The sequence below is a fragment of the Tupaia chinensis genome, unplaced genomic scaffold, assembly GCF_000334495.1.
Source record: "Tupaia chinensis unplaced genomic scaffold, TupChi_1.0 Scaffold000366_1, whole genome shotgun sequence".
In the NCBI taxonomy this organism is placed as follows: Eukaryota; Metazoa; Chordata; class Mammalia; order Scandentia; family Tupaiidae; genus Tupaia; species Tupaia belangeri.
Window position 1 is genome coordinate 1,102,413 of NW_006159863.1, and position 25,482 is coordinate 1,127,894.

At 45.6% G+C, this 25,482-nt stretch overlaps 1 protein-coding gene across 1 annotated transcript in view; it reads left to right on the top strand.

Moving 5' to 3' along the window:
* Positions 1-25,482, top strand: part of SCARA5 (scavenger receptor class A member 5) — a 127,709-nt gene that overhangs the window by 7,726 nt on the left and 94,501 nt on the right. Inside the window, exon 3 of the mRNA XM_006153217.3 lies at positions 23,131-23,259. Within this exon, the coding sequence (XP_006153279.1) occupies positions 23,131-23,259 (129 nt within the window). The remainder of the gene's footprint in view (positions 1-23,130; positions 23,260-25,482) is intronic.

The window sequence follows — 25,482 nt, forward strand, 5'->3', positions numbered from 1 at the left end:
TCCTGCTTCATGCTCCAGGAATCTTTCTCACCCGCCCTCCTGTGACATGAGTCTGGGTCTCCTTCCAGGGTTCCTTCCTAGGAAAGGAATTCGATATTGTTGGGGTGATGAGGCTAAGGGTGAACTCCCCTCACCTCTGGATTGGGAATCAATTTAGAAAGCAAACCAAGAGCTCAGTGGGAATTAAAATGCAGACTCTGCCTTAGGCTTTGCAAAGCTAAATTCAGGGATGTTGCTTGTACCTAGGGCTTACCAGCACTTCCCCAGGTGGAGTCCTGGCACTGAGTTCACAGGGAGACATTCACCCAGCCAGCAAGCATGAGTCCCTGCACCTAGGCATGAACATTTCCCTGGTTACCCAGCTCCTTGTCTACCCATCAGCGAAACGGGACAAGTAATGGTAGGTTGCAGGCAGCTCTCCCCTAAGAAAAGGCTGCGCTTTGGGGAGGCCAGTACTGAGAAGTCCCTGTTTCCTGGCCTTGAGCAGCAGCTCCTGCAGGTGAAGGACATTCCCAGTAACAACAGGGAGGCGGAGGCCAGGGTGGGAAAAGCAGGGGCTGGGCTAGGCTGGACTCGCCCCCAGGAGCTTCTGCAGTGCAAGGGCAGGGGTTGTCCTTCCCTTACTTGTTACTTTTTCTTTCCTTCTCCTCCCAACCCCTCCTTCTCCCTTTCCTCCCCAGACCCTGCTATTCTCTCCACCCACACATTTCTCTCCCCAACCTCCCTCCCTCGCCTCCTCTCTCCTTTCTCTCCCTCTCTTTCATTCCTCCCCTTATCCCACTTCCCAGGTGAGAAAGGAAGGGGAGGGACTGTCACGTGCCTTGGTTCCTCTGTCCCCTCCATAAAAGGCTTCCTTGCTGGGCTCCAGCATGCCATGTCCCACATCATTCCAGCTCCTTCCCACGTCCCTGCCCCACGGTGCCTTTGGATCCTCCCTTGCCCTGCACCCCCTGGCTGGCCTGCTGCCTTGCTTCTTAACCGCTGCATCCTCGTCAGAGCCCACCATTGATGGGAAGGACCCGAGATGGGGAGCCTGTCCTCACCTTGTGTCTCCTGGGGAGCAGCGGTGGGTCCTTCTGTGGTGCTGGAACAGTGGGAAGGGCCAGTCCCCAAATGGGATCTAGAAGGTTCTTTAGCCAAGCCAGGTCTGCTTGGGTGCTCACGTTGCATACACAGGCCTCTGAATAAACCCCCAGGGCCAGCTGGGCTGCTCCCCTCACCCCCTCTCTCTGCTCCTTTTTCTCCTCCCTTCTCACTTTCCTCCTTCCAGCATTTGTTTTCTCCATGTACAGTTGTGGGCCCCTCTAGTCTGGCGCCAGGAGGCGGAGGAGGCCGAGGCCTGGGAGTGGGTGGTGTCTGGCTGGACCTCACTCCTCCGAGGCGCTTTCTGAGGGCCAGAGAGAGGTGTTAGTGTCAGAAAAATATTGCAGCTCTGCTGGCCCCACGGCCTCAGCCCCTCCACCACGCTCGTGGCGTCATTCGCGGCTGCAAATGGGAACCTCGCGGAGGTAATGAGTTACACATGCTCCTGGCGGCGCCTAAAGGCCTGCAGCCGGCCTTGCTGAGTGGAGGACCCGGGCTCCCATTCCTGTGTTCCCTCCCTGTAAAGTTAAATGACTCTCCTCGGGGAACCCCCACATCTACCTCCCTGTCCATCAAATTTCCCTGCTTCTCTTGGCATAGCTGGAGCTGCTGGGTGGCTGCCCCAGGGTGGGAGATTTCTTGGGAGGGTCTGGCTGGGGTCTCACCAAGGGTCTGCCCTTTACAGGTTGGAGAATCAGGCCCGGGGGCAGAAGAGTAGGGCTATTAACCTGCTGTGCGCTACAGCACACTCAAGGCCTTGTGTCTGTGAACAAGAGCAGAGAGCCAAGTGGGTTAGATAAATCTTTGGTGGCTGAGGGAGCTGGGCTTCTTACTCTTTCATGCCTGGTGGGCCATCCTTCCCAAGATGGGGTGAGAAGAGCTTGGATGCTGCAGGGTGTTGGGCCTGGGTTCAAACCCACAGACCACACATGCACAAGTGTGTGACCTTGGGCACCTTGGTCTCAGGCCTGGTGCAGGGGTCTTCTGTTTGCCCCTGTCTCCCCTCTTGCCACTATTCACTCTGCCTCATGGGGTTTAGCTAGTGGGGAGCCCCTGCGGGAGATGGGTGGAGGGAAGACAGGGAGGTAGCAGCTCTTATTCCCTCTGGGGGTCGCTGGGGCTGGTTATGTCTGCCCTGTCTACATGAACTTTCTCTTTCTGGCTTCCATGTTCCTGGCCATTTGGCCCTAAGGGTGGTTATAGCCCAAAGATGTCCCTCTGTTCTTGCCACTATCTTGATCACACCTTTGAGTATATTCTCCCTGTAAAGTTTCCTAGTCTGAGTGGGTCATCCATTTCTACCAGGGTCCTGACCCTCTAATCCTCTGTGTCCTTCTCTGCAAAATGAGAAAAACTTAGCAACCTTGCAGGAACGGTAGGAGGATTAAGTGGCATAACCCGTGTAAAGTGCCTCGTACGCAGTAGACCTTCGATGTACACTTATGTCCCTCCCTGCTCTTTTCCCCACAAAACTTGGGGGGTGTGGGGAAGAAGAAAATGAGAGATAAGGGGGACAGGTAGAGCAGCTACCACACAGGGTCCCCCAGGAACACCCACACCTCTTCTCAGGGACCCCCCGGCCTGGAGAGTATTCTAAGGCTGGTCTTTACCTTCAGCTAAAGAGGGCAAAGTGTTGGTTAGTGGGTTCCCCATGGGGCTTAGACATGTGAGAACAGCTTCTAATATTTAGTCCCAGATATTAGGATCAGTAAGGAGTATTCTGGGTCCTGAGGACCCCTGGTTCTGTGGTGTGTGAGTCTGCCCTTTCCCCTACCTGATCAGAGGCACCTAGCTCCCAGGGACAGATTTCACTGTCCAGTGTGCATCCCACTGTGGAGGCTGGTGTCTTGTGGAGGCATCAGGGAACAGGGAGGGGGCACAGATCCACCCGCACAGGTGGGCACAAACAGAAGTCTCTGTTCTCTGCTTTCACCCACCTCCAACCCCAACCCCTATGGTGCCCTCTCCTCTGTGGCATCATCCAGAGACTCAGGGGAGTAAGAATGGTCTGGGGAAACCCAGCCTGTCTCATCAGCCTGGTTCACTCTGGAGTGGGCAGTTGAGAAGAAGCCTGAGTTGAGGATGTGATGAAGCAGGGTATGGTTATTCTTCATATTGTATCACTCATTTCTTCCCACCCTAAGATCTTGTTTTCAAGATTCCTGGCCTGGGGCTGGTAGGTGGTGAGGTGGTTGTGATGGCTTGACTCCCACATGGCTGACTGAGGTTCGAGTCCCGGACCTGGCAGCTTGGTTTCTCACTTTCCTTCTCTCTTTCTGGTCAACTTCCAAAAAATAAAATAATGACAATGAATAAAATACTTCTTTTTTTTAGAAAAAGATTCTTGGCCTTTGTTCCCTTGCTCATTTATTCTTTCACTCATTCATTTATTTCTTCTTTTTTCTAAAAGAGATTTTTTGCTGTAGGTGCGTGCACTTATCAGAGAGACAGAGAGATAGAAAGTGAGAAATCACCTTCCAGGAGGGATGACCGCACTACAATCCTTTTCTGTTCTCCTCTCAGGATTTTGGGCATTCACGCACATGTGCTGGGTGTGAGTTTTAAGCCATTGGATCCAGGTCTCAAACCGCAGTCGACTACATGGGAGTCCAGCGACGTAACCATTATGCCATCTGCTGGTCCCCATTCATTCATATTTTTATCTTCATCTTTCAGCAAATTGTTCTCAGGGAACCTCTAGGTGCTGTGCACTGGTGACATGCAGTGAGGGTACGAGGAGGACCCCAGTGTCTGTCATTTTGCCATGGCTCTAGCTGGTCTGTCCTGTTCCTTCTTCTTTCTCTCCCCCCACCCACTGTAGATCAGCACAAAGTTGGCTGTAATGGGAAGCTTACCTCAAGATGACCCAGTGGGAAGGAAATGCAGGGTGTGGACCACAGAGCTAATGCAGGCCCACACTACCTCTTTTGCCTCAGGGCCAGACTTAAAGTTCTACAGTTAGTCTCATTTTTGCCATCATAGGGATTATAAGACATGGCAGTGAAAATGTGGGCTCTGGATCTGAGCAACCTGGGCTCAGACTCAAGCTCTCCCCTTTCACTGTAAGGCCTCAAAAGAGTTCTCAGCCTCAGTTTCCCCTCTCTATAAATGAGTTACTAATATCACCCAGCTCACAGGGTTATTACAAAGACTGCATGACTGACTCTACTGCCAACCTGGTATGTACGGGGCACCTCATAAATAGTAGACCCTAGGATAAGCTTGTTGCCTCCTTTCCATCCCTTCTTTGTTACCTCGAGGCCTGCCTACCAGGCTCTAAATCTTCCACAGTCTCTGTTTTTCATCTCCATATCAGTAAGCTTTGTTTCCACCTCATTCTGAGACTTAACTGATATGACTCCAGGTTTCAGATAACAAACAGCATGACCGATAGTCCCCTTTGGGTCTAGAAGCCCTGGTTTCTTACTGTTTCCTGAGCCTTTGGCATGGCTTCCCTGGTCCCAGTTGGCCCCTCCACTGGAACTTACATTGGGGCTGTGTGTGTCTGATTCCTCCTTCGACTACAAGCTCCTTGAAGGCAAATACTGCCACGGATTCATCTTAAAGTCCCAAGACACTGCCCTGTGTTTTGCTTGGAGAAGATAGCTTGTCAAATGAATGGACACATTTTTGTTCACCAAAACCATAGGGACTGGAATAAAAGAAGGCTGAGAGAGGTGAGTTTAAGACAAAAGGAACTGTGATGTCATTCATCCAACAGACCGTAGAATGCTGCCGGGTATACAGAAATAAAATGTAGCACTTTGTGTCCTCAAGGGGCTTAACATGCTCCCATGACACAGGCATGGAAGTAGACCTTGCATGGAAGTAGACCTCACATTGCTCTTGAATAAGTGGTTTGATGGAAGTACATCCAATGTGCAACTGAAGGGGAGGGCAGGAGCCTGAAGTCCGCCTTGCAGAAGAAGACATCCAGCAAGGACAGACCCAGGAGGGGAATAAAGGCCCTGTGTCCAAATACAGTCACATTCCGTGGCACTGAGAGAGAGAGGGCTTCAACATTAAAATGTTGGGAAGGGGGAGGGCGGGACATAGTTCATTCAGTAAGAACTGGCAAGAGTAGTTTCAGCAAAATTGGGGTGGTAGGAAGCTGAGTGAAGGGGGTTCAGGAGGAAACTGCAGGGGAAGAATTGGAGGCCATGGCTATGTACAAATCTTTCAGGAAATTTGGCTATAAAAGAGCACAGGAAATAGAGGTAAAAGAGAGCAGAAAAAAGACTAGCTTTATTTTTTAAGATGGAAGAAATAGCAGTAGGTTGGTGCTGCTCGAGTGACGCAGGGCACAGGGAAACCTCTGTTAAGCATAATAGCTGAGTTATGTCCTTGTGTAAGTCAGGGGGGTTGTGCCGTCTGGGATTCTGGTCTCAGCTAGGAGCTGGTGAAAGGCAGACCACGTTGGGTTCTGGTGGGAGCTGATAGAGACTCTTTCCTCATTGCTTCTGTTTTCTCTGTCAAATTGGAAATAGGGGGTGAAGAAGGAGCAGGTGAGAAGCTGTGTCTAGGAGAGGGACAGTTAGATGGGAAGAAAGAAAAGATGGCAGGCCCTCTGGACAACTGCAAGGGTCCACTTGGGTCCGGAGTTCAAATCAGCCCAGTTGGTATGGTGGCATGTGTTTTGTTTTTCCAGCTTTGTTCTACTCAGCCATGTGCAAAGTTGCAGAGGGTTAGACCTGACCAGGGCTAACGTTTTGCTGAGTGAGTATAAGGAACCAAGAAAGGGAACTGATGGTGTGTGTAGAGAGTTTAAAATGTAAATCACAGAATGTAAGCTAGGTGAAACAGGTAAGTAAGGATGGGAGGGGTACCAGATGGTGAAAAGGTGATGGGATTGATGGTTTGGAAGTTCTGTATGTTCGGGGAATCCCAGAGTCAGAGTACTTGAGGGTTGCACCAGGAAGACAGGGGGTGTTGCTTACAAAGTGGAACATTTGAAATCAGAATAAAGAAAGGTTTTAGTAAGGGGGTCAGTAAGTGGCATGGTGGTTAAGGGCACTGGACTCCTACATGGCTGAGCCTGGTTCGAGTCCCAGACCCGACAGCTCACTTTCTCTCTCTTTCTCTTTCTTGCTCTCTCTCTCGCTCTGTCCTCTCTGGTCAAATTTTTTAAAAAGTAAATAAATAAATAAAGTTAAGTAAAATAATTCTTTAAAAACAAAAGAAAAGTTTCAGTGATTTATAAAAAGCCACACTATCCAAGAGTGGCAGTATCTAAGAGAAAAGTAATGCAAGCCACATGCACAGCTTCTAAATTTTCACCTACAAAGGTGAAAAGAGAAACTAATTGAAATCTGGTAATATATTTTAGTTAACCTGATATCTCCAATATATTATCATTTTGACACATTCTTGCTATAAAAATTGTTGAGATAGTTATATATTTTTCATGCTGAGTCATCAAAATCTGGTATAATTTTTTTTTCCCCAGATTTTTGTCATAGAGTGCACACTCACCAGAGAGACAAAGACAGTGAGAGGGAAAGTGAGAATCACTCCCCATGGTGGGTGGCCATGCTACAACCTTTTCTTCTCCATTATCCTCCTGGGATTTTAGGCATGCATGCATGCACATGCACCTGGTATGATTTTCAAATAGTCAGGTCCAGGACTCACATAGTGTTTGACCATGTGGGAGTGCAGTATCTTAATCATCATTTCACATGCTGGCCTCTATAATTGTTTTTTTACATGAAAGAGAAAGGAAAGAGAGAGAGGTATTTTTCACAGAGTCTTACCATGTTACAATCTTCCTGTCCCAGACTCCTGGTTAGCTAGGATTACAGGTGTGCACAGACATACCTGGCATGTTTAGGGTAGTCTAGGAACTCAACCCAAGCTTCTCACATGGCCTCAGCCTCATGCAACAACACCTACTGTGCCATCTCAGGGGAGGGGGGGTCAAAGTCTGGCACATCTTCTGTGTGTTGATACCATCTCTGTTTGGGTCATATTTCTCATGTTCACAGTGATGGTGAAATCAGGACAGAATAGGAGGCGAGAAAATTACTATTAGAGAGGGAGAGAGAGTGAGGGCATTGACCCAACAACAGTGACCATGAGAGGGGAAAGACAAGCAAGTGACCCTCAGCAATGAGAACACGTGTAGAGTCTTGTAACAAGAGGGTCCTTGCTGGGGTCTGGGGTTTTAGCATCCTAAAAGATAAAGTTCTGGAAGTAGGATGAGGAATAAAGAGAAAGACCTATGGGTCTATGAGGAAAATGAGAAAGAAAAGTCCTCATCTGAAAGGGCAGGGTGACAGAAAGGAGAGTCAAAGGGTTGGTCTAGTGCAGTGGTTGAATACAGAGGAAGCTGGATCTCACATGACTGATAGGGGTTCAAATCTCACCCCTATAGCAACACACTGGTTACGTGTGTGCATGCCCAGGCTCCTGATGGGATGGAGCATCAGAGGAATCAGGTCTTATTGAGGGATGCTCTCTCTCTCTCTCTCTGTGTGTCTCCTACTGCCCACACCCCCCAACACATATGCACATGTACTCTATCATGCACAGAGGGGAGAAAAATAAGTAAGAAGAGAGTCAGGTTTTATTTAAAACCAGAAAGTAAAAGAAACATTCAGAGTTTGAGGACATAAGGGCTTTCATGGATGATTGGCTGAGAGGTCTGGGGCCACGATGGGAAGGTTTTGGAAGTTGGGGAGAGAGATGGGGATGGAGGAGGATTCACAAAGTTGGTTGGAGATGACAGTGGGTGATGGGGAAGAAGATCCCAGGAGTACTGGAGTTTCTGGAGTTTCTGTGGGTGTAATGGACTAAAAGTTCGTGTCCTTCCCAAATTCATATGTTGAAATCCTAACCCCCAAAGTGCTGGTATCAGGAGGTGGGGTTTTTGGGAGATGATTAGATCATAAGGGTGGAGCCCGCACAAATTGAATTCATGCCTTTATAAAAGGGACCCCAGAAAGCTCCCTCACACTCTTTAAAACCATGTGAGGACATAGCAAGAAAGAAGGTGGCTGGCTGTGAACCAGGAAATGAACCCTCATCAGATACCAAATCTGCCAGTGCCTGATCTTGGACTTCCAGCCTCCAGAACTGTGAGAGATGAATTTCTGTTATTTATAAGTCACCCGGTCTGTGGTAGTACTTTGTTAGCACAGCCTGATTGGACTGAGACAGTGGGGCTGATCTAAGCTGGGACTGAGGACTCAGTGAGGGTGATCCTGCCAGCCAGTTTCAGGGCAGAAACCAGGTTTCTGGTTTGGTGAGGCTGTGACATTTGTGGGGAGAGGCCTTTCTGGGAACACCCACAATCCCAGGGCACCCCACCCTCACCTGTCCCCTCGTATGTGGGCCAGAGGAGGTGTGGCCTTGACCAGAACCAACAGAAGGCAAAGAGCTCATTTTAGCTCTTGAAGAAGCAGGGAAGCCAGAAGCGGCCAGGGGAGGCCAAAGGAGTCTTGGAAAGCCTGGAGGAGGGGTGCACAGGCCCATAGAAATGAGAACAATGCAATGGTTCCTCTTGATTAAACATAGCCATAAGCAGGACCTGTGCTCAGGACTTCAATACATTGTCTTGTTGAACGTTGGTGTATATTATTACTCCCAGCTTATTGATGATAAGATGAAATCTTAGGTGAAGTAAATTACCCAGGGTCACCCAGCTAGTCAGAGAGAGGTCCTGGACTGAAATCCAGGATGCCTGATCCTTAAACCCCAGCACCCATCCCAGATCAACCCTGTTTCCTATAGCACCAGGCCTGGTGCCTCTTGGACAATCAAAGAGTTGGGCAGGTGGCTAGAGGGCTATGAGCTCAGGGAGGTCACCCAGTACTGTCCAGAGAGTATTCTTGGCATTTATAGTTTTGGACAAAGCTGTTCTGGGCCATGATGAGGCTAGGGTGGAGCCATGGGAATAAATGACTAAATCCAGGGGACAGATGGAATGAGTTATTCTAAGAGGTGCTGCTGGCAGGAAACAGATATAAATCCAAGTGAACTGGATGAGCACAGTGACAAGTCTTCAGTGGCTTCTGAAAGAAGCCTGGGACACTCATGGACTTCAGATCAGAAGGCAGCTCTGTCCTTCCGAACTCCCCTCTCTCCACCCTCTGGCTGGGAGTCTAATGCCCACATGCCATAATTCAGCCAAAGGTTTCAGAAGATGTAAACACATCCATGAAGAGGGGGCCTGGCAGCATAAGGCTGGCCCAGCCCTCATCCTACTGATGGTTTCTGTTAACATGAAGGCCTAGCCACAAAGCTGCTGGAGGCCACAATGGCCTGAGCCTTCTACACAGTGTCCTAAGCCTGCTCACCCTTGCTCTCTCTCCCATGGGCTTGTTCTCCACTTCCTGATCTCTGGTTTGAGATTAGATCGGCAATAGCCGAGATGGCCTCAGTGGGCTGAAGTTGGGTAGAAGCTATGCCTGTACAAAGTCTCTGTTAAGAGAGGAGGTTTCAGAGAGGTTCTGGCTTCTGGCCTCTCCACCTGACACCTCAGTGTGGGTTGGTTTCTATTATCCAGGGGTTGCCTTGATGAGAACAATGCCCTAATTGGAGGAGGGACTATAAAGGTAGGACATACTAGAGGCCAGGCGAGGATAGATGACAGCATTAATGGGGGAAAATGGATTGAAGAAGATTAATGAGGGCTAAGGGAGACTGAGGATAAGTTTCCTGGTGAGAACCGTGGATTGAAGAAGACTAATGAGGGCAAAAGGAGACTGAGGATAAGTTTCCTGGTGAGAACCATACCTCCCAGTCATCAGGAATCACCTTTATTCACGCTTGCTGTCCTTGCATATTGATTACTAGAGGACGATTCACACTCTGGGCAGTGTCTCTGGTGATTTCATAATTCATCCACAAGTAAACGTGAGCTTGACGTTGTCCCCTTGTCCAGTAAGTTTTATCCTGTTGTCATGGTTTCTTGCTCCCATTAGGGTTTCAGTATTCTCCACTAAATGTCAGAATACCATTTCTTCCCTTCAAAGGTATGACCACAGCCCATTCTGAATACAAGGGTGTCCATTAAAATATAAATATAGCATTTTAAGTATTTTAAGCATTTCCAGGGTGTGTGTGAGGGGGGATCATAACATGTCCATTTATACGAAGAGGGTTGGCAGACCAAGAGGGGCATTGTCTAGCCAGCAGGTGGATGTGAAGCCAGTAGGTGGATGTGAAGAGATGGCTATCCACCTCGTGGGTAGCCAGGGATGTCTTTGATGGACTTGATTTTGTTGGGTGTGTTTTCCCCTACCATTCTGTGAGTGGCTCTCCTAGAAGAAGTTATATTTTGTGATTAGAAATATAAAAGGGATTGCTCTTACGACTCTATTTCAAAGCTATAGTGTCTTGTTTAGAGGTAGTGCAGGTCCTAGAGTTTAAGAGATGGGCCTTTTGGTAAGGGCTGGGGGGAAATTCTCTCACCAGAGGAAACCCAGACACAGAACAGCCCCTGGATACAATGATACAGCTGGCTTTCAATATTCACAGGCTCTGCATCCATACATTCAATCTATCATGGATTGAAAACATTAGGGCAAAAATGAATGGCTGCATCTGTACTGTACATGTCATTATTTTCTAAACAATATAGTATAATAGCTATTCCCTTTCTTTCTTTTCCAAAAGAAAAGAAGTACTTCATTTTATTTGTTATCATTATTTTTAAAATTTGACTATAGAGAGACAAGAGAAAGGGAAAGTGAGAAAGCAAGCTTCCAGGCCTGGGACTTGAACTATGATCTGCCATGTGGGAGTCCAGAGCCTTAACCATCACACCACCTGCTGGCTTCCCTTTCTCTTTCTTTTTCTTTTTCTTCTTCTTTCCTTCTTTTTCTCCCTCCATTCTTTCTCTCTCTCTCTCTCCCTCTTTCTTTCTTTCTTTTTTCTTTCTGTCTCTCTCTTTCTTTCTTTCCTTTCTTTTGTTTATTATAGGGCACATGTATTGCCAGAGAGAGAGACAGGATGGGGGTGGGGAGGGAAATGGGGAGAAGAGGGAAAGTGAGAAATCACCCCTCCTGAGGGTAATGATTATGCTGCAATCCCTTCTCCTCCATTGTCCTCTTGGGATTTTGGCCAACACCATACACACCCTGTGTGTTTCTCAAGCCATTGGGAGTGAGACTTGAACTGCACAATCAGCCACGTGGGGTCTACCATGCCACTGACTGGCTCTGCGGTATAACAACTATCTATGATTCATGGCCCTTAGATTGTATTAAGCATTTATAAGTAATCTAGAGATGGACTAAAGTATACTGGAGTATGTGCTTAGGTTATATGCAAATAATATGCCATTTTATATAACGGACTTTAGCATTCTCAGATTTTGATATCTGCAAAGGGTCCTGGAACCAGTTCCCTGTGGCTATTGAGATGCCTATAAATTAAGGGGTTAAGAGGAGGCCAGGACATTTCCTATCTCATGCTCCTTGGCTTCAATCCCTATAATTAGCAGAGATTAAGCAAACAGCCAGAAGGCTCTCCCCTGGGGATGCCTGAAGCAGCATGATTCTTCAGAATAGTTGCAGAAAGAATGTATGAACTGTCCTTGGTCTGTGATATCCCCTGACTTGTCCCTTACCCACACCCTCATCCCTTCCTCCATCTCACATTTCCTCCTTTCTACAAGGCTAAAACGCCTGGCTCTTGCTTGCTTTGGACAAATTGCCTAACCTCTCTGATGTTCAGCTTTACCGTCTGCAAAATGGGAAGAGGAATACCCATCCTCTAGCTGCTATTGTGCTTAGAATCAATATATCCAAAGTACTCAGCCTGCAGTAGGTAGATGCTTCAGAATCTGTTATGTCACATTGTTAGAGACCCCAAAGCTGTTCAACATGTAGGTCTAATTATCGTTCAGGTGAGGAGAGGCCAACAGGACAGGGGATGACTGCCACTGAAAAGATGGCTTATTACTCACAGTCCCCAAGAACAGGGAGCAGGCTAAACCATGGAGGGCCAGAGGAGGAAGCACCAGGTCTATCAGGAGACAGAGGGGAAGAAAGAAATGCAGGCAAGAGCTTTTATTGTGTTTTCCATGGGAAGGACTAGGTAAGGCGGGGTGAGTAGGCTTGGAATTGGTGGTCGTGTATTATTTCAGTGGGCTTCAAGGGATAGGGGTTTTCCCCAGTTTTCTAGTATCTGATCCTTGGATGATTAGGGCAAATGGTTAGTGGCCTGAGTGTGAGAGTCCAATAAATGCACTTGGGCTCTGGAATGGTTGTTTTGCATATGAAATTATCATGGGAGAGTCCATTATTGTCTAAGAATTGACTAGCTCTGTAAGGTGCAGTCACTCTCCTAGTCAGCAAGGCCCCAGATATCAAAACAAAACATAGTTACTATTAACCCACAGACAGACCCAAGGATTGAGTGTTTATTAAATTCACATTTAGCATATTAGTCTCATTGATTTACAGTCAACAGATGTTAATTGAGCACCTGCTGCATGCCAGGAGATGTGAGATATACAGATGAATCCGGCACAGACCCTGCCTCTGGGAGTGGACCCTTGACAAATCTGTATTTTTGTTCCTTGCTTAATGGGTGCAACTCTGTTGACACTATTAGCTATACCATCACTGGCCACATTTTCTTAACAAAACTCTGTATGTGGTTACTAGGGTTCTGGGCCTTACCAGGTGACAGAGTTTCATTATCTCCACCCAGATATGCTGAACTTCCTTCCGTGGGTCTGCCTGTTCTGCTTCCTGTGTAGAACTGTCAGCACTGGGGTTTTGGGGACATGTCCTACTAGGTTCCATATAATAGGTGGCATGGATTGGGATCTCAGCCTTCCTGTCTTCAAAAACAGACTCATTTGGTAGCAGGGGCAGGGTGTGTTGAACATATTTTTGACTGCCTGTGGGAGAAACCAACTCATCAGACCAAAGTCTATGAGGAGGTGGGAGAAGAGTTGCTCTAGAGTCTTAGATAGAGCATAGTGATTTGCAATGGGAATAGATGGGGCTGAGTGGTGGTGCAGCAGTAAAATGTGACACTCTGTGAGGCTGACCCACATGGAAAGGTTCCGGGTTTATATCCAGAGACCTCCCTGAGATGCCAAGGACATGCGTGCCTATGACTCAGGGCTGGCTGAGATTGGGGGTGGGGCATGGTATCAAGATTCTGTTGGGGTGCTGTCTCTCTCTCACTCATAGAAGAAATAAATAAACAAACTTTAAAAAATGTTTTTAAAATGAGAATAGTTGAGCCTTGCTTTCAACTTGCCAACATCTTGAGGTGATTTACTGCCTTTGACAAGGGGCCAGAAAAGGATCTGGAAATCTTTTTGATGGGGATCCAGGCCTGCTTTGTAGGAGGAGGGTCTTTTAGCCTGAATTTAAGCATAACCTTGAGCCTCCTGCTCTCTGAGTCTCTCTGCATTGTAATAGCATTTCTTCGAATCCATGCACTGTCCATTTTGGACAAGAATAGCAGCACCCTCCACCAGCCCCAGGACCTACTTACTCCTCCTGAAGGACCCCTAGTCTTCCCCTAGCACTCAGGTCGCGATGACAAGTCAGCTCACCTTGACTGCTCTCCTCTCCCCTCCCACTTGGGCTTCTCCCTTCATCCACAGGCCTAGCTGCTGGAGAAGATTCACACCAGCCCATCCCTTCCTCCTCATATGTTTCTTCTGTAGAATATAAACCCATGGACCCTTGATTGTTCTCATTTTGAATGCAGAGTAACTTGGGAAGCAGAGAGTAAGAAAAACAACAAACATTATGGGGAAATGACAAAATTACAAAATAGCTTTGGAAGGAGAAATGGTCCGAAGTCCTCAAGAAATCTAAATGGAATGAGCTCCACTCTCCCTTCTTCTACCTTCTCTTCCTTTCTCAGAAATGGATGAGAAAGGCTCAGATTCATCCATCTCTTTCCCCAGGTGCCTTCATTGGGCTATCTGCTGGGGACTAAGGTCTGAGATCTACCAGGGCAAGGTGATTGGTATTTACACATCCCAGATGGTTGTTCAGGACCCTCCTAGGCTCAAAAGAGCCTTGTTTACCTGGTTGCTGTAGCTCCACGTGGGTGTCTCTGTTTCACATCTTCCTTCTTCCCTTCCCTTTATGGAGAGAGGTGAACAGAAGTCTCCATTAAAGCCAGAACTTGGTGGCAGTTTCAAAGACGGGGTTATTTGGGGCTGCTTGTTACAATGAACAATGCGAGCGATGAGTAACCAGAGTGAAGACGATGAGGCCTGTTATAATGAAGTCAGACTTGGGTGGATTCAGTGAAGATCTTTGGATAAGATCTGCTCTGATGTCCCTCCCAGCGATAAAACCCTAACTCCACCTGCTGTTTATGAGCTGTGGGACCAAAGAGAACAAAAAGAAAATGACTGAGGGTTTGTTGTTGTGAAAGCTAAAATAGGTGACAAATAAATCTTTGCCTCCTGTTTTATGTTGTTTAGACCCAGTTTCTCTGGAAATAAATAAGTATTCACTTTTATTAGATCAAATTTGTGAGTATCCTTTTAAAATGGGAGCAAACATATTCAGATAACTCCCCAACTGTTCTAAAATTATAAATAAGAAGTTGAAATAGGGCCAGCTCCTTAGTATAGCAGCTAAATGCTGCACAGAGGAAGCCAAATCTCATGTGACTGACCAGGGTTCAAATCCCAGCCCTAGCAGCTTGAAAAACACACTGGGAGTGCATGTATGCCTAGGACCTTGTTGGCATAGAGAATTAGACACAAAAGAATTGCAATGTGACCAGGCCCCATTGGGGGGTTCTCTCTCTCATGCATACATATGTACCCTCTGGCATTAAAGAAAAAGATATTGAAATATTATTTTTCAAGATTAGAAATTTAAAAATTTTTAAAAATTATGTTATTTTTTTTTAAAGAGAGGACATAATGATGAAGAGGATACCTCAAAATGGTCTCTCATGGCCTCATAGTCAATCATTGACAGAAGCAATCTTTGATTCCACCGCCCACCCTAATGTGGCACTGACATTGGGAAACCCCCTCCCTACTCATCCTCAGCTCAACTCACCGAGTTTGAGTCATTTCCATATGAGGGGGCTTCAGAAAGTTTGTGGAAATCCCTACTCATCCTCAGCTCAACTCACCGAGTTCGAGTCATTTCCATATGAGGGGGCTTCAAAAAGTTTGTGGAAAAATGGAATGAGAGTATTGAGTTTATTTTGGTGCAAAAAAATATTTTGAAATCAATGTGTAGTTTTTCCATAAACTTTTTGAGGATTCCCACTCATGTAAATTTTCCTTTCATTTCTGCTGTCAAACGCCTCCCCACTCTTAGTAGAGTGTATTTTAGTAAACGTTCTTTGGGTATATTCCTACTGTTACAAAGGAGCCCTTCACAAGTTTGAGCTCTGGGAATAATAAAATAGTTTAATACAACCTCATTTTGAATGTGTCCTATTAAAAAGAAATCAAAGGTCCCTCCTGCCCCCAATAAATTGAGCTCTTACAATAGTAAGACTTATCATTTACTTTCCAAGAATGTGTCCTCACATTCTCTTTTGATATGACAAATGCCTTGTCCAGAACTCTGTACCTCTGTGCCATGGATCTATGATTTCATCACTGAATCAGAATGAGAACACCCGGGAGTGGGGTCCAGGCCTCAGTATGACTCAGAAACTCCACGTGTGATGTTGACACTCAGCCAGAAGTAAGGTGTTCACTCACTTCCAGTGAATTGCTGCTATGGTTTACCTACATTGGCACAGAGCAGCCATCTTGGATATGAAAAGAAAGACAAGATTTTGTTTACTTTTTAGAGCAAATTTGTACTCAGAAATATGCTTCTCCAGCCAACTAGAGTTTGTCAGTTATTTCCATAAGGCAAATGTAAAAGACAATATTGGCAGCAGAAATAAATGTGATACACATGTGTTTGCTCTGCTGTTTGCTAGGCAGGCTGGCATATGGGGAGACACACTCTGTCTCAGTGAACCATAGAGACTAGTGTCTATAGACAGAGTTGTAGCGACAATTAGATTTAGTGTAACCAGACAATTAAGCAAGGATGATAGTGCTAAGAACATGTGCAAGGTTCTAGCATGGTTCTTTCAGAGGTATTTAATAGTCCTTAATACACTACTTTCAAGAATATTCTTAGTCTTGAACATCTAAAGTTTGATTTTGCTTCTCTCTAAATAAAATTTCCTTGGGGTGTATCAACTTTCTTCTTGCAATTTGTCATTGAACTGTGATTTAATTTCTTTGACTGAAGTCAGTATTTCCTAGAATGAACATAAAACTGTGACACACAAGAGGACTTTGAGCCATACATAGGTGCAAATTTGGTATTTTAATAGTAAGATATTAGGACCAGCAGATGGCGTAATGGTTACATCACTAGACTCCTACATAGCTGACTATGGTGCGAGTCCCAGACCCTGAGGCTTGGAAGTCATGCTGAGTGCATGTGTGTGCATGCCCAGAATTCTGAGAGGAGAATGGAGGAGAAGAGATTGGAGCACAGCCATCCCCCTGGAGGGTGATTTCTTGCTTTCTGTCTTTCTTTCTCTGTCTCTGGCTAGCACATGTGGCATATAGCAAAAATCTCTCTAAAAAGAGAGACAAATAAATAGTTAGATATTTATTTTAATGTGTATAAGAAAGATATTGATTTCCACTTGGAATATGATATAGTTTCCTTCTTAAATAAACTTAAGTTAAAAAAGTAAAACTGGAATGATGTGCTGCCCCCGTAATCTGGTGGTTAGAGGAGCTGGATTCCACATGGCTGACTATGGTTTGAGTCCCTGTCTCAGCGGCTTGAAAAACATGCCAGATACATGTGGGTATGCCTCAAATCCCAACAGGATGGAGAAATGGAGAAGGGATTGTGGGTGACCATTCCTCATGGGGGGCAGGTGTTTTCTCCTTCTCCCTGTCCCTGTGTCTCTCTGGCAAGCACACGTGCCCTGAAAATTAAAAAAAAAAAAAATAGCTAGGATGACATAAAGAAAATCAGAGATACTCAGCTACAGCCAAGTTGTGCAGGCTATGTGCAAACAAAAATGCCTGACGATGGGGAAACCATTTTTCTGCCTGCTTCCAGAAACCATCAAGAAGCCATGTCCTCTATACTGAGCTAAACAACGCCTCTCGGCCTGGCATCCTGGGCTCTTTCTTCAACCTACTTTGCTTGACTTTGCGGTTGCTATTTGCTTGCCCAGAGCCACTGGCCCTGTGCTTTCCAGACCTCTTGAGTCCCTTTCCCTTGTCTTCTTGATCTCCTGAGGTGCCCCCCTTACCTCTGGAAGCCACTGCAAGATAGAAAAACTTCTCCCATTGTTCTTGTAGATCTTGGAGAAGTATTTTGTTGTTACTGTTTACCATTTTCCCCATCAATCTGGTTTTCTGTGTGCCTGTGTCTGTAGGAAGCAACTGTGTTTAATAACTAACAGCTTCATCTTGTCCTTCTTTCAGAACTGTTCACACACAGAGGAGGAAGGTTTTCTAAAAGTCACAGTTTTCAAATTTATTTATTTAACTTATTTGGGGGCAATGATATAAAACCTATTCATGTTTAATCATTTCTAAAAATCAACATCTCTTTCTCTTTTATTGCCAGAGGGTTCTCTGTGTAATGTGCACTCACCTGAGAGAGAGAGAGAGTAAGAAAGCACCCTCACGGGGAATAGTCACACTGCAATCCCTTCTCCCCTATCTCTCCCACCTCTTGTGATGTGGGGCACAAATGCACATGTACCCAACATGTTTTTCAAGCTACCAAGACCAGAATTCAAACCACTCAGTCAGCCACGTGGGATCTGGATCCCTTGACCATTAGGCCATAACTGGCTCAACACTTTTCTCTTGTCCATATTTTCACTTTTTAAAATGTGACAGCACTCGTCACCACTGCAATCCATTTACCATGATGGAAGTATAACCTGTGTCTCAACTAGCCAGGGGAACCATTTTTGGACGATGTGATCGGCAGTGCCTATTCTCATCTCTAAAGTGGATTTCCAGTCTACTAACTGTGCATTGGATGAGAAAACTAATGGATTTCAGCCTGTCTAGAAAGCCTGTCCTTCAGGCCCTGCAGAGTTGCTGGCTCCTCCGTGTGGTCACAGAATGAATCGTCACCCCTGCAATGCAGCGCTGGCTTGCGTACTGTCTCTCTTACATGCCTACTTCATTTTCCCTGTATCTTTAGTTACCTACTTACATGTCTTCTTCCCTTCTATGCGAGCATCTGCAGAAGAGAGGCTGTATCTTAACTTCTCATTCAACAGGTATTTTCTGAGTGCCCATTATGTGCTAGGCACTAGCCTAGGAATAATAAGTTGGAAGTGAATGATATTGACCAAGTCTCTTTTTCACATAGCATATTATCTTGCATTTCCCAATGCCTATCATCAGTGTGTTGTTATCTATTTCCATATAAACAATTACCCCCAAACTTTGCAGCCTAAGACAAACAGTTTCCGAGGATGTCTTGGGTGTGCAAGGAAAGCTGAGATTTTGTTGATTTTTTTCAGACCAAAATTTTACTAAAAAATATGTTTATAAACAACATAATCTGGGAGGAATTTAGGAGAAGTTTAATGAAGTAGTGCTGGCTCAGGGTCTCTCATTAAGATTGTAATCAAGATATCGGCCAGAGGAGAGTCATCTGAAGGCTTGACTGGGCTAGAGAAGCTGCTTCCCGGCTCTCTCATGTGGCTGTTGGCTGTGGGCCTCAGAACCTCATCACAGGGGCTTCCCATGGGGTGTTCATGACATGGCAGCCGGCTTCCCCCCAAGTGAATGTGCTGAGAGACAGAGTGAGCAGAAAGGAAACCGCAGTGCCTTTGGTCTCATCTCAGAAGTGACACATTGTCACTTCTCCCCTCTGCTATTGGTCACACAAACCAACCCTGGTACAAGGTAGAAAGGAATCGCATAAGGGGTAGGGCCATCTTGTAAGCTGCCTGTTACCACAGGGCGATCTATAGTGGGTCTTCAATAAAGGCCTCTTAAGGTTAATCCTTAAGTCAAAACCTCTACTTTTATTTGTAATAGTTTTTTTTTTAGAGCAGTTTTAGGTTTGCAGCTAAATTAAGTGGGAAGAACAGAGTGTTCCCCTCACCCTCTGCCTTCACAAGTGCCCAGTAGCCCCCACAATCAACATCTCCTACCAGGGAGGCCCCTTTTTTACAGAGGATGAACTATCAATTCATTGACACATCATAATTTCCTCCGGAGTCCCTAGTTTACATTATAGTTCATTCTTGGTGTTTCATAATCTATGTTTTTTTTGTTTTGTTTTTTAATTTGTCATGGGCAAGTGTGCTCATGAAGTGGAGAGGGAGAGAGAATGAGAATGTGGGAAAGCACTGCCCATGGGCTATGGTCATACCACAGTCCATTCTCCCCCATCCTGTTCTTGGTATTTGGGGACACGCATACACACATGACTGGCATGTTTCTCAAACTGCTGGGTTCAGAACTTGAATCATGTAGTCAGTCATGTGGGATCTAGCCACCCTTACCACTATGCCACTGGCTGGCCCTTCTATGGGTTTTGCCACATGTCTGATAACATGTTTTAAAATTATGCCTGGAATGTAATGTATAGCGGTATGACTGCATGACGTCATGAAGAGACCAATGCCATTGAAAAAATCATTTATTTCTTACAGTTTTTGAGAGAAGGGGGCCACACCATGCAGAGTCACAGAATGCCAGGTTTGGTCAGGCAAAGCAGGAGAGAGAGGGAGGCAAAGGTCAGACTCTTTACTGGAGTTTCTGTGGTCTGTGGGCAAGGCGAGACTGGGCAGAGTAACCATGAGGACTGGCTAGTTTGATGGACTTTGGGCTATAGGGATTTTCTCTCTTTGTCTGGTGCCAGGCCCCGGGATGACTGAGGGCAGCAGAAATATCGACTTGGTGTGTGAGGGTCAGTCGGTCTGCACGTGAAGAGTGAGCTGTAGGCAAGCCGACTGCAGAGGGGAGGGGAACGCTTGGTCCATGATTAACGAATGCCAAATAGACGTACAGAGTCTAAGAAAACAAAGCTAGACACACATGTGTCCACCATGACAGTTTTATACAGAGTAGTTTTACTTCCCTAAAAATATCTTTACTTCTCGTATTCATCCCTCCCTTCTCCTTAATCCCTGGCAACCACTGATCTTTTTATTGTCTCCATAGTTTTGCTTTCCCCAGAATGCCGTGGAGTTAGAACCATAGGGTATGTAGCCTTTTCGGATTGGCTTCTTTCACTTAGTAATATCCATTTAAGATTTCTCCATGTCGGGGCCAGCAGGTGGTATAGTGGTTAAGGTGCTGGACTGCCACATGGTCAATCGCTGTTCAAGTCCTAGATGCAGCAGCTTCAAACTCATGTTGGGTGTGTGCGTGCATGTGTGCCCAAAATCCCAAGAGGAGAATGGAGGAGAAGGGATTATGGTGTGGTCATTCCCCCCAAGTAAGAAATCACCCCAGAAGGTGATTTCTCTATCTCTTTCTCTCTGTCTCTCTGGTGAGCACACATGCCCTATAGCAAAAATATTTCCCTCATAAAAAGAAAAATTCCTCTATGTTATTCCAAGGCTTATGGATAATTTATTTTACTTATTTTTTTAAACAATGATTGGTCCTGATTTTGCTGATTTCTTCACTTTGGAGTGTTTTTTATCTTCTACTAAGCATAAACAATTTGAAAAGTTCACTCAGCTAACATGCTGCTGCTGCCCCCACCCCCAAAAAAAGTCAATAAATGTGTTTTGGACAGCCTTAATAACTTGTCTGTCTCTTAAATTGTCTTTTTTCCCCTTGTAGTCATATTTTCAACAGGACTTCATGTTCTGTTTCTAGCCAGTTGTGGAAAAATCTCTTTTTGAAACCCTTATTACATTCTAATTAAAATAGATTATGTTTAAAGCACAAAGTAATGAAGTCCTGCAAATGAACAAGCTTAGGTCTCTCAGAGGAGCATCTGTGTTCTGTATGTTGGTTGACAGAGAGACTTGTCATGAGCGGGTGCTTGCTATTAAACAGAAGTCTCAGGTAGAGGGCAAGGGAGCTATTCCTTTTTATGGGGAAAAAAAAAAGAGTGTTATTATTTCAGTTTGACCCATTCCTACAGAGAGTTAGCACTACACATGTAGATGACAAAGTGAAATTCAGGATTTGAACCATAGCCATTTGGGAGTCCAACACCTCTACCTCCACTCCTCTTTCTCTCTTGCTCTGTCTCTCTTTGGTGAGTTCATGCACCCTATAACAAGTTAAGGAAAAAAATAATAAAAAGTAAAATTTGTAAAGAATTTGGGTTAGCTTTATTGAAGGCTGTGGGACTTTTCCTCTTCCTATTCTGCCATGAAGCTAAGGAGGAAGCAGGGCTAACCAATATTTAAATAATATTATACAACATTATAACTACCATTCTGACTCTTTAGGGATCTGAATTTTCTTTGATCAATTATAGCCAGACAGCTAGCAGCTCTCACATACAGAAAAAGAAGAAATGGTATCAGAAAGCTATGCATTTAGGGACAAAACTGGATGTAGATTCTGCTGTGTGGAAGGGTAAATACTAAAAAAAGATTTAGAGTGAGTGAGAAAAATGACTCCATTTCTTATCTTAGTGGAAAATCAGGTTATCTCTTCAAAATTTGCTAATACTTAAGGATCCGATAAGAATAGTCATTGAATTTGTAGTTCTTAACAACTCTGTACCTCAAGCCTTAGGGAGAGTCTGTAATAGCTCTGCTTAGATGTTTCATCAGCAGTGTTTGCAATAAAATGGATGAAATGAGTGGAACATGTCCCTCATGTAGCAATACCTGTGGGGGCCAGGCATTTTGGATCTTAAGGCATCCTAAGGGTAGTAAAGCCTACTGAAGGCTAAGAAGTAGTAATGATACCTAAGAGATACTAATAGTGCTGGAAGTAGCTCATGGTACACAGAAATTTACTGAGCAATTATGCCATTTTTCTAAATACCAATTATTTCAACTCTCTTGTCAATCTTCTGCCTTTACATCTTCCTTACATGCAATCACTCTCAAAGTGGGGGACAGTCCCCCTGGAGGGGCTCTCACCCACAGGAGGTGGGGAATTAAGCATTATGGGGTTATGCATATTTCAGAAAAACAAAACAAAACAAAAGTTCTCCAGTGATTCTTACATACCCTGCTGGCAATCAGGGTGGAAGAACATTCCATTCATTCTGCTTTCAGTTCACATAGCAGGTGGAGGTTGGTAAATTTCCTGGCCTCTGTGTGAGCAGTCTGAGATCACCTGTCTCCTGACACAGGGCTTGCCAGTAGGTAACTTTTGACTTACTTTATGTACAAAAGGGTTGGACCACATGTCCTTTAAGGTCCATTACACTGATAATATTTCACTGTTTTATTTTGAGCAGAAGCTCGTGAGTCTTGAGTGATTATGCAAGATGTAGTTACTATACTTTCCAGTAAATCTAAACCCAAGGTGATGATCTTAGATCTGACTTGTAAATGTGTTTTGTTTACACTCCTCAGTATTCTCTAATTTTTTAATTAGTCACCGACACTTGAAACTAGAGTGATGCCTTAAAAAGTCTAAGTCTAGCAACCCCTGGCTCCCATTCCTACCCAGCTATCTCTTCTGGAGTAAGCATGCTTGCCTACAGTCCCACCTGGCCCATTTTGCTCATTCCCTTCTCTTCTTGGCCACTCTAGAAGTTTGAGTTTGCAACTCCGAGTTCGAATTTTCTCCATGTTCCCTGAATCATTGGGGCAGTGACACATCAGCAAGTCCTCATATTCAAGGGTATTTCAATACTTTTTACTGCTTTGACTGGCTCAAGGAGAGTGGGTTTGTGTGAGCACATGAGCTGTAGGCATGCCTGGCCTCTTCATGAGCTCAGAGGCTTGGAGGAGAGCTAGAAGCTAAACATCTTTCCAGATGATGGTTCTGGAAAGCTCCCCATCAAGGGCTGCATTACAGATGTGCAGAAGGGTCATGAGAGATTCAATATGAACATCTGTGTGCATCAAGAAGAGAGGAGACCAAAAAGGAAAAGAGTTGATGGGGTTTTCAAGTGTCTTTTTTCCTTCCTTGTTTTACCCTTTATTGTCCAGGTCCATGCCACAAACGGCGGGCAGGTGGCTGCTGTACCCAGCTGGGCTCCCTGTCGGCCCTGAAGCATGCTGTCCTGGGTCTCTACTTGCTGGTCTTTCTGATTCTTGTGGGAATCTTCATCCTAGCAGGTAAGAGCAGCCCTGTTATGTCCTGTCCTTTGGAGTTAAGGAAAGAAGACCTGGAGTCTCCACTCTTTGTTTTCACTGTCATGAGCCCAAACACTGCCCTTGTCACCATGGAAACCACAAGAGAGAAGCTGGACAGTTTTACTGACCTGGCACAGCTCTTCAGCAGCCTTCCCTGTTTTGTGTGGGTTGAGCTAGCCAGGGCCATGTGAGTTTGTAGAATCTCTGAGTCTAGCAGTAGAGACCTAATAGCTCAGAGTGTGGCTTCTAAGTTTTCCTTCATCAGTGTGGGGCACTGTGTATTATACTGGACATCCCTGAACATCTGGGGTGTGATTTGTACTCAGCAGGTTGGGTATCTTCTTAGCTCCTGTTCTGAGGTGCCATGGAAATAATCATGAGGTACTTGGGGCCATGACAAACCTGCTGCCCTTTGCGGTTTCTGAGAGTGGAATGGGTTTGCCCCAGGCTCTTCTCCCCAGTTTCTGTCTGTGAGATGGGCAGGTGACAGCTTGGTTATGGGAGCATGTTCTGCAGGGAGAAGCAGAGCTCACAGACTTAGGAAGGGATCAGCTAGGGGACTGTTGGACTATGCTTTGAGAATCCCAGCTCACTCCTGACAGGTGGCCCCTGAGAAGATGGGGATGGTGAAGTAGATGGCTGTTGCAGTCTCCTCCTAACCCATGTCCAGAGGAAGGGCTGCTCAGTTCCCACCTTTCTTGTCGGTGGTACACAGGGCTTGACTAAGTAAGGCCAAAGGATACATTTATTACAACTAATATGTCTCATGAGTACCTACTTGCACTCTGGGCTAAGATTGGGGACACAACTAAAGAATACCCAGGGGGTTCTCTGAAGTAGCTCCCAGTCTGGGAGCTGAGGCAGTATCATGCAGATGGAGCTTTGTCTCAAGGCAGAATGTGATGGCTACTATGGTGAGGTGTAAATAGTGCCATGGTGATAGAGAGGAGGAACACACTGTGGATGTGTGGCTCTGGTATGGAGGGTGGGGTTGGTTGGAGCAAAGATGCTGGCTGACTTGGAGTGCTGAGGGTGGGGTCCTTGAGTTAACTCTAGGGCAGAAATCTAGAGGATCAGCCCTTACAGATGATCTATTGCTGGAAATCCTGAAGCAAATGCCCAGGACCTCCCCTGGTCTTGACTCACTTTCCATCAAGTGGGATTCATCACTTGGGTGCTGTAATGGGATGTTCAATGCTGCATGCACCTTTAGGTTTCCACACTCAGAACAAAGGCATGAATCAAGGGTGGTATCTGTCCCACAAACCAGTGACCTGAGAGGGGTAGCCAACAGCAACAATGAGAGAAACTAATGATTCATCCCAGGTTCCAAAGGATGATATCCAGCAATACTCTTCATGGGCCAAGCCAGCTAGAGGATTATTTGAATATGTTCTTGGGCTGCTCAGTGAGGGCTTAGGATCTGGGTTTTGTGGGTTTGGCTTCCAGAACCATAACAAATTTCTGGAATGTTTGGAAAGCATTTCAACCCAGCAGGAAAGCAGGACTGTGATGTTACAACTTCTCTGGGGAACAGGAAATTTGAGGTGACAGAAAGGGGTCTAAGGGAGAGGGCCCAGACTAGTGGAGGGCCTGGGTCAGGTCTCCAGAAGCCAGGAGGACCTGGAAGGGCATTGGTTCTTGGAGAACAGAAGATTTGCAGATAAAGAAAGTTCTCTTTGGTGTGTAAAGACCTGCAGTGTGGAAAAGAATGGACATGCTCTGTGTGACCAGAGAATAGGACCAGGATGAATGGGTGGATATTATGAAGAAAGATTTCCATTCAAAATAGAAGAGAGTTTTCCAGTGGGTAGTGCTGTCCAGCATGATGCAGAAAGGCTTTCCCCTGACTTGGAGGTCGAATGGGATTTATGATGTTGTACTGGAAGCTTCAGAAAGGAGGGTGGAACATGTTTTTCTAATCTAGTGAGTATGTTGCCATGCTTCTTTAGTTGTTTCAAGTAAAACCTAGTGAGAATTTCAATGATTATAATCACCATTGAACCTATAGTTTCTGAGCCCACATTGCATGGAGTGAAATTAGGGGGTGAATTTAAATTGATCTGATGAAACACAGTGTAATAGTTTATCTCTTGGCTCTGGGTAAGTGGCCACTGTCACCTCCCCAAGTTCTTTCCTGGAAAGTCAGGTTGGCCTCTGAGACAGATTAGGTGAGTGGTCAATGACTCAATAGCTGTCCCTCCC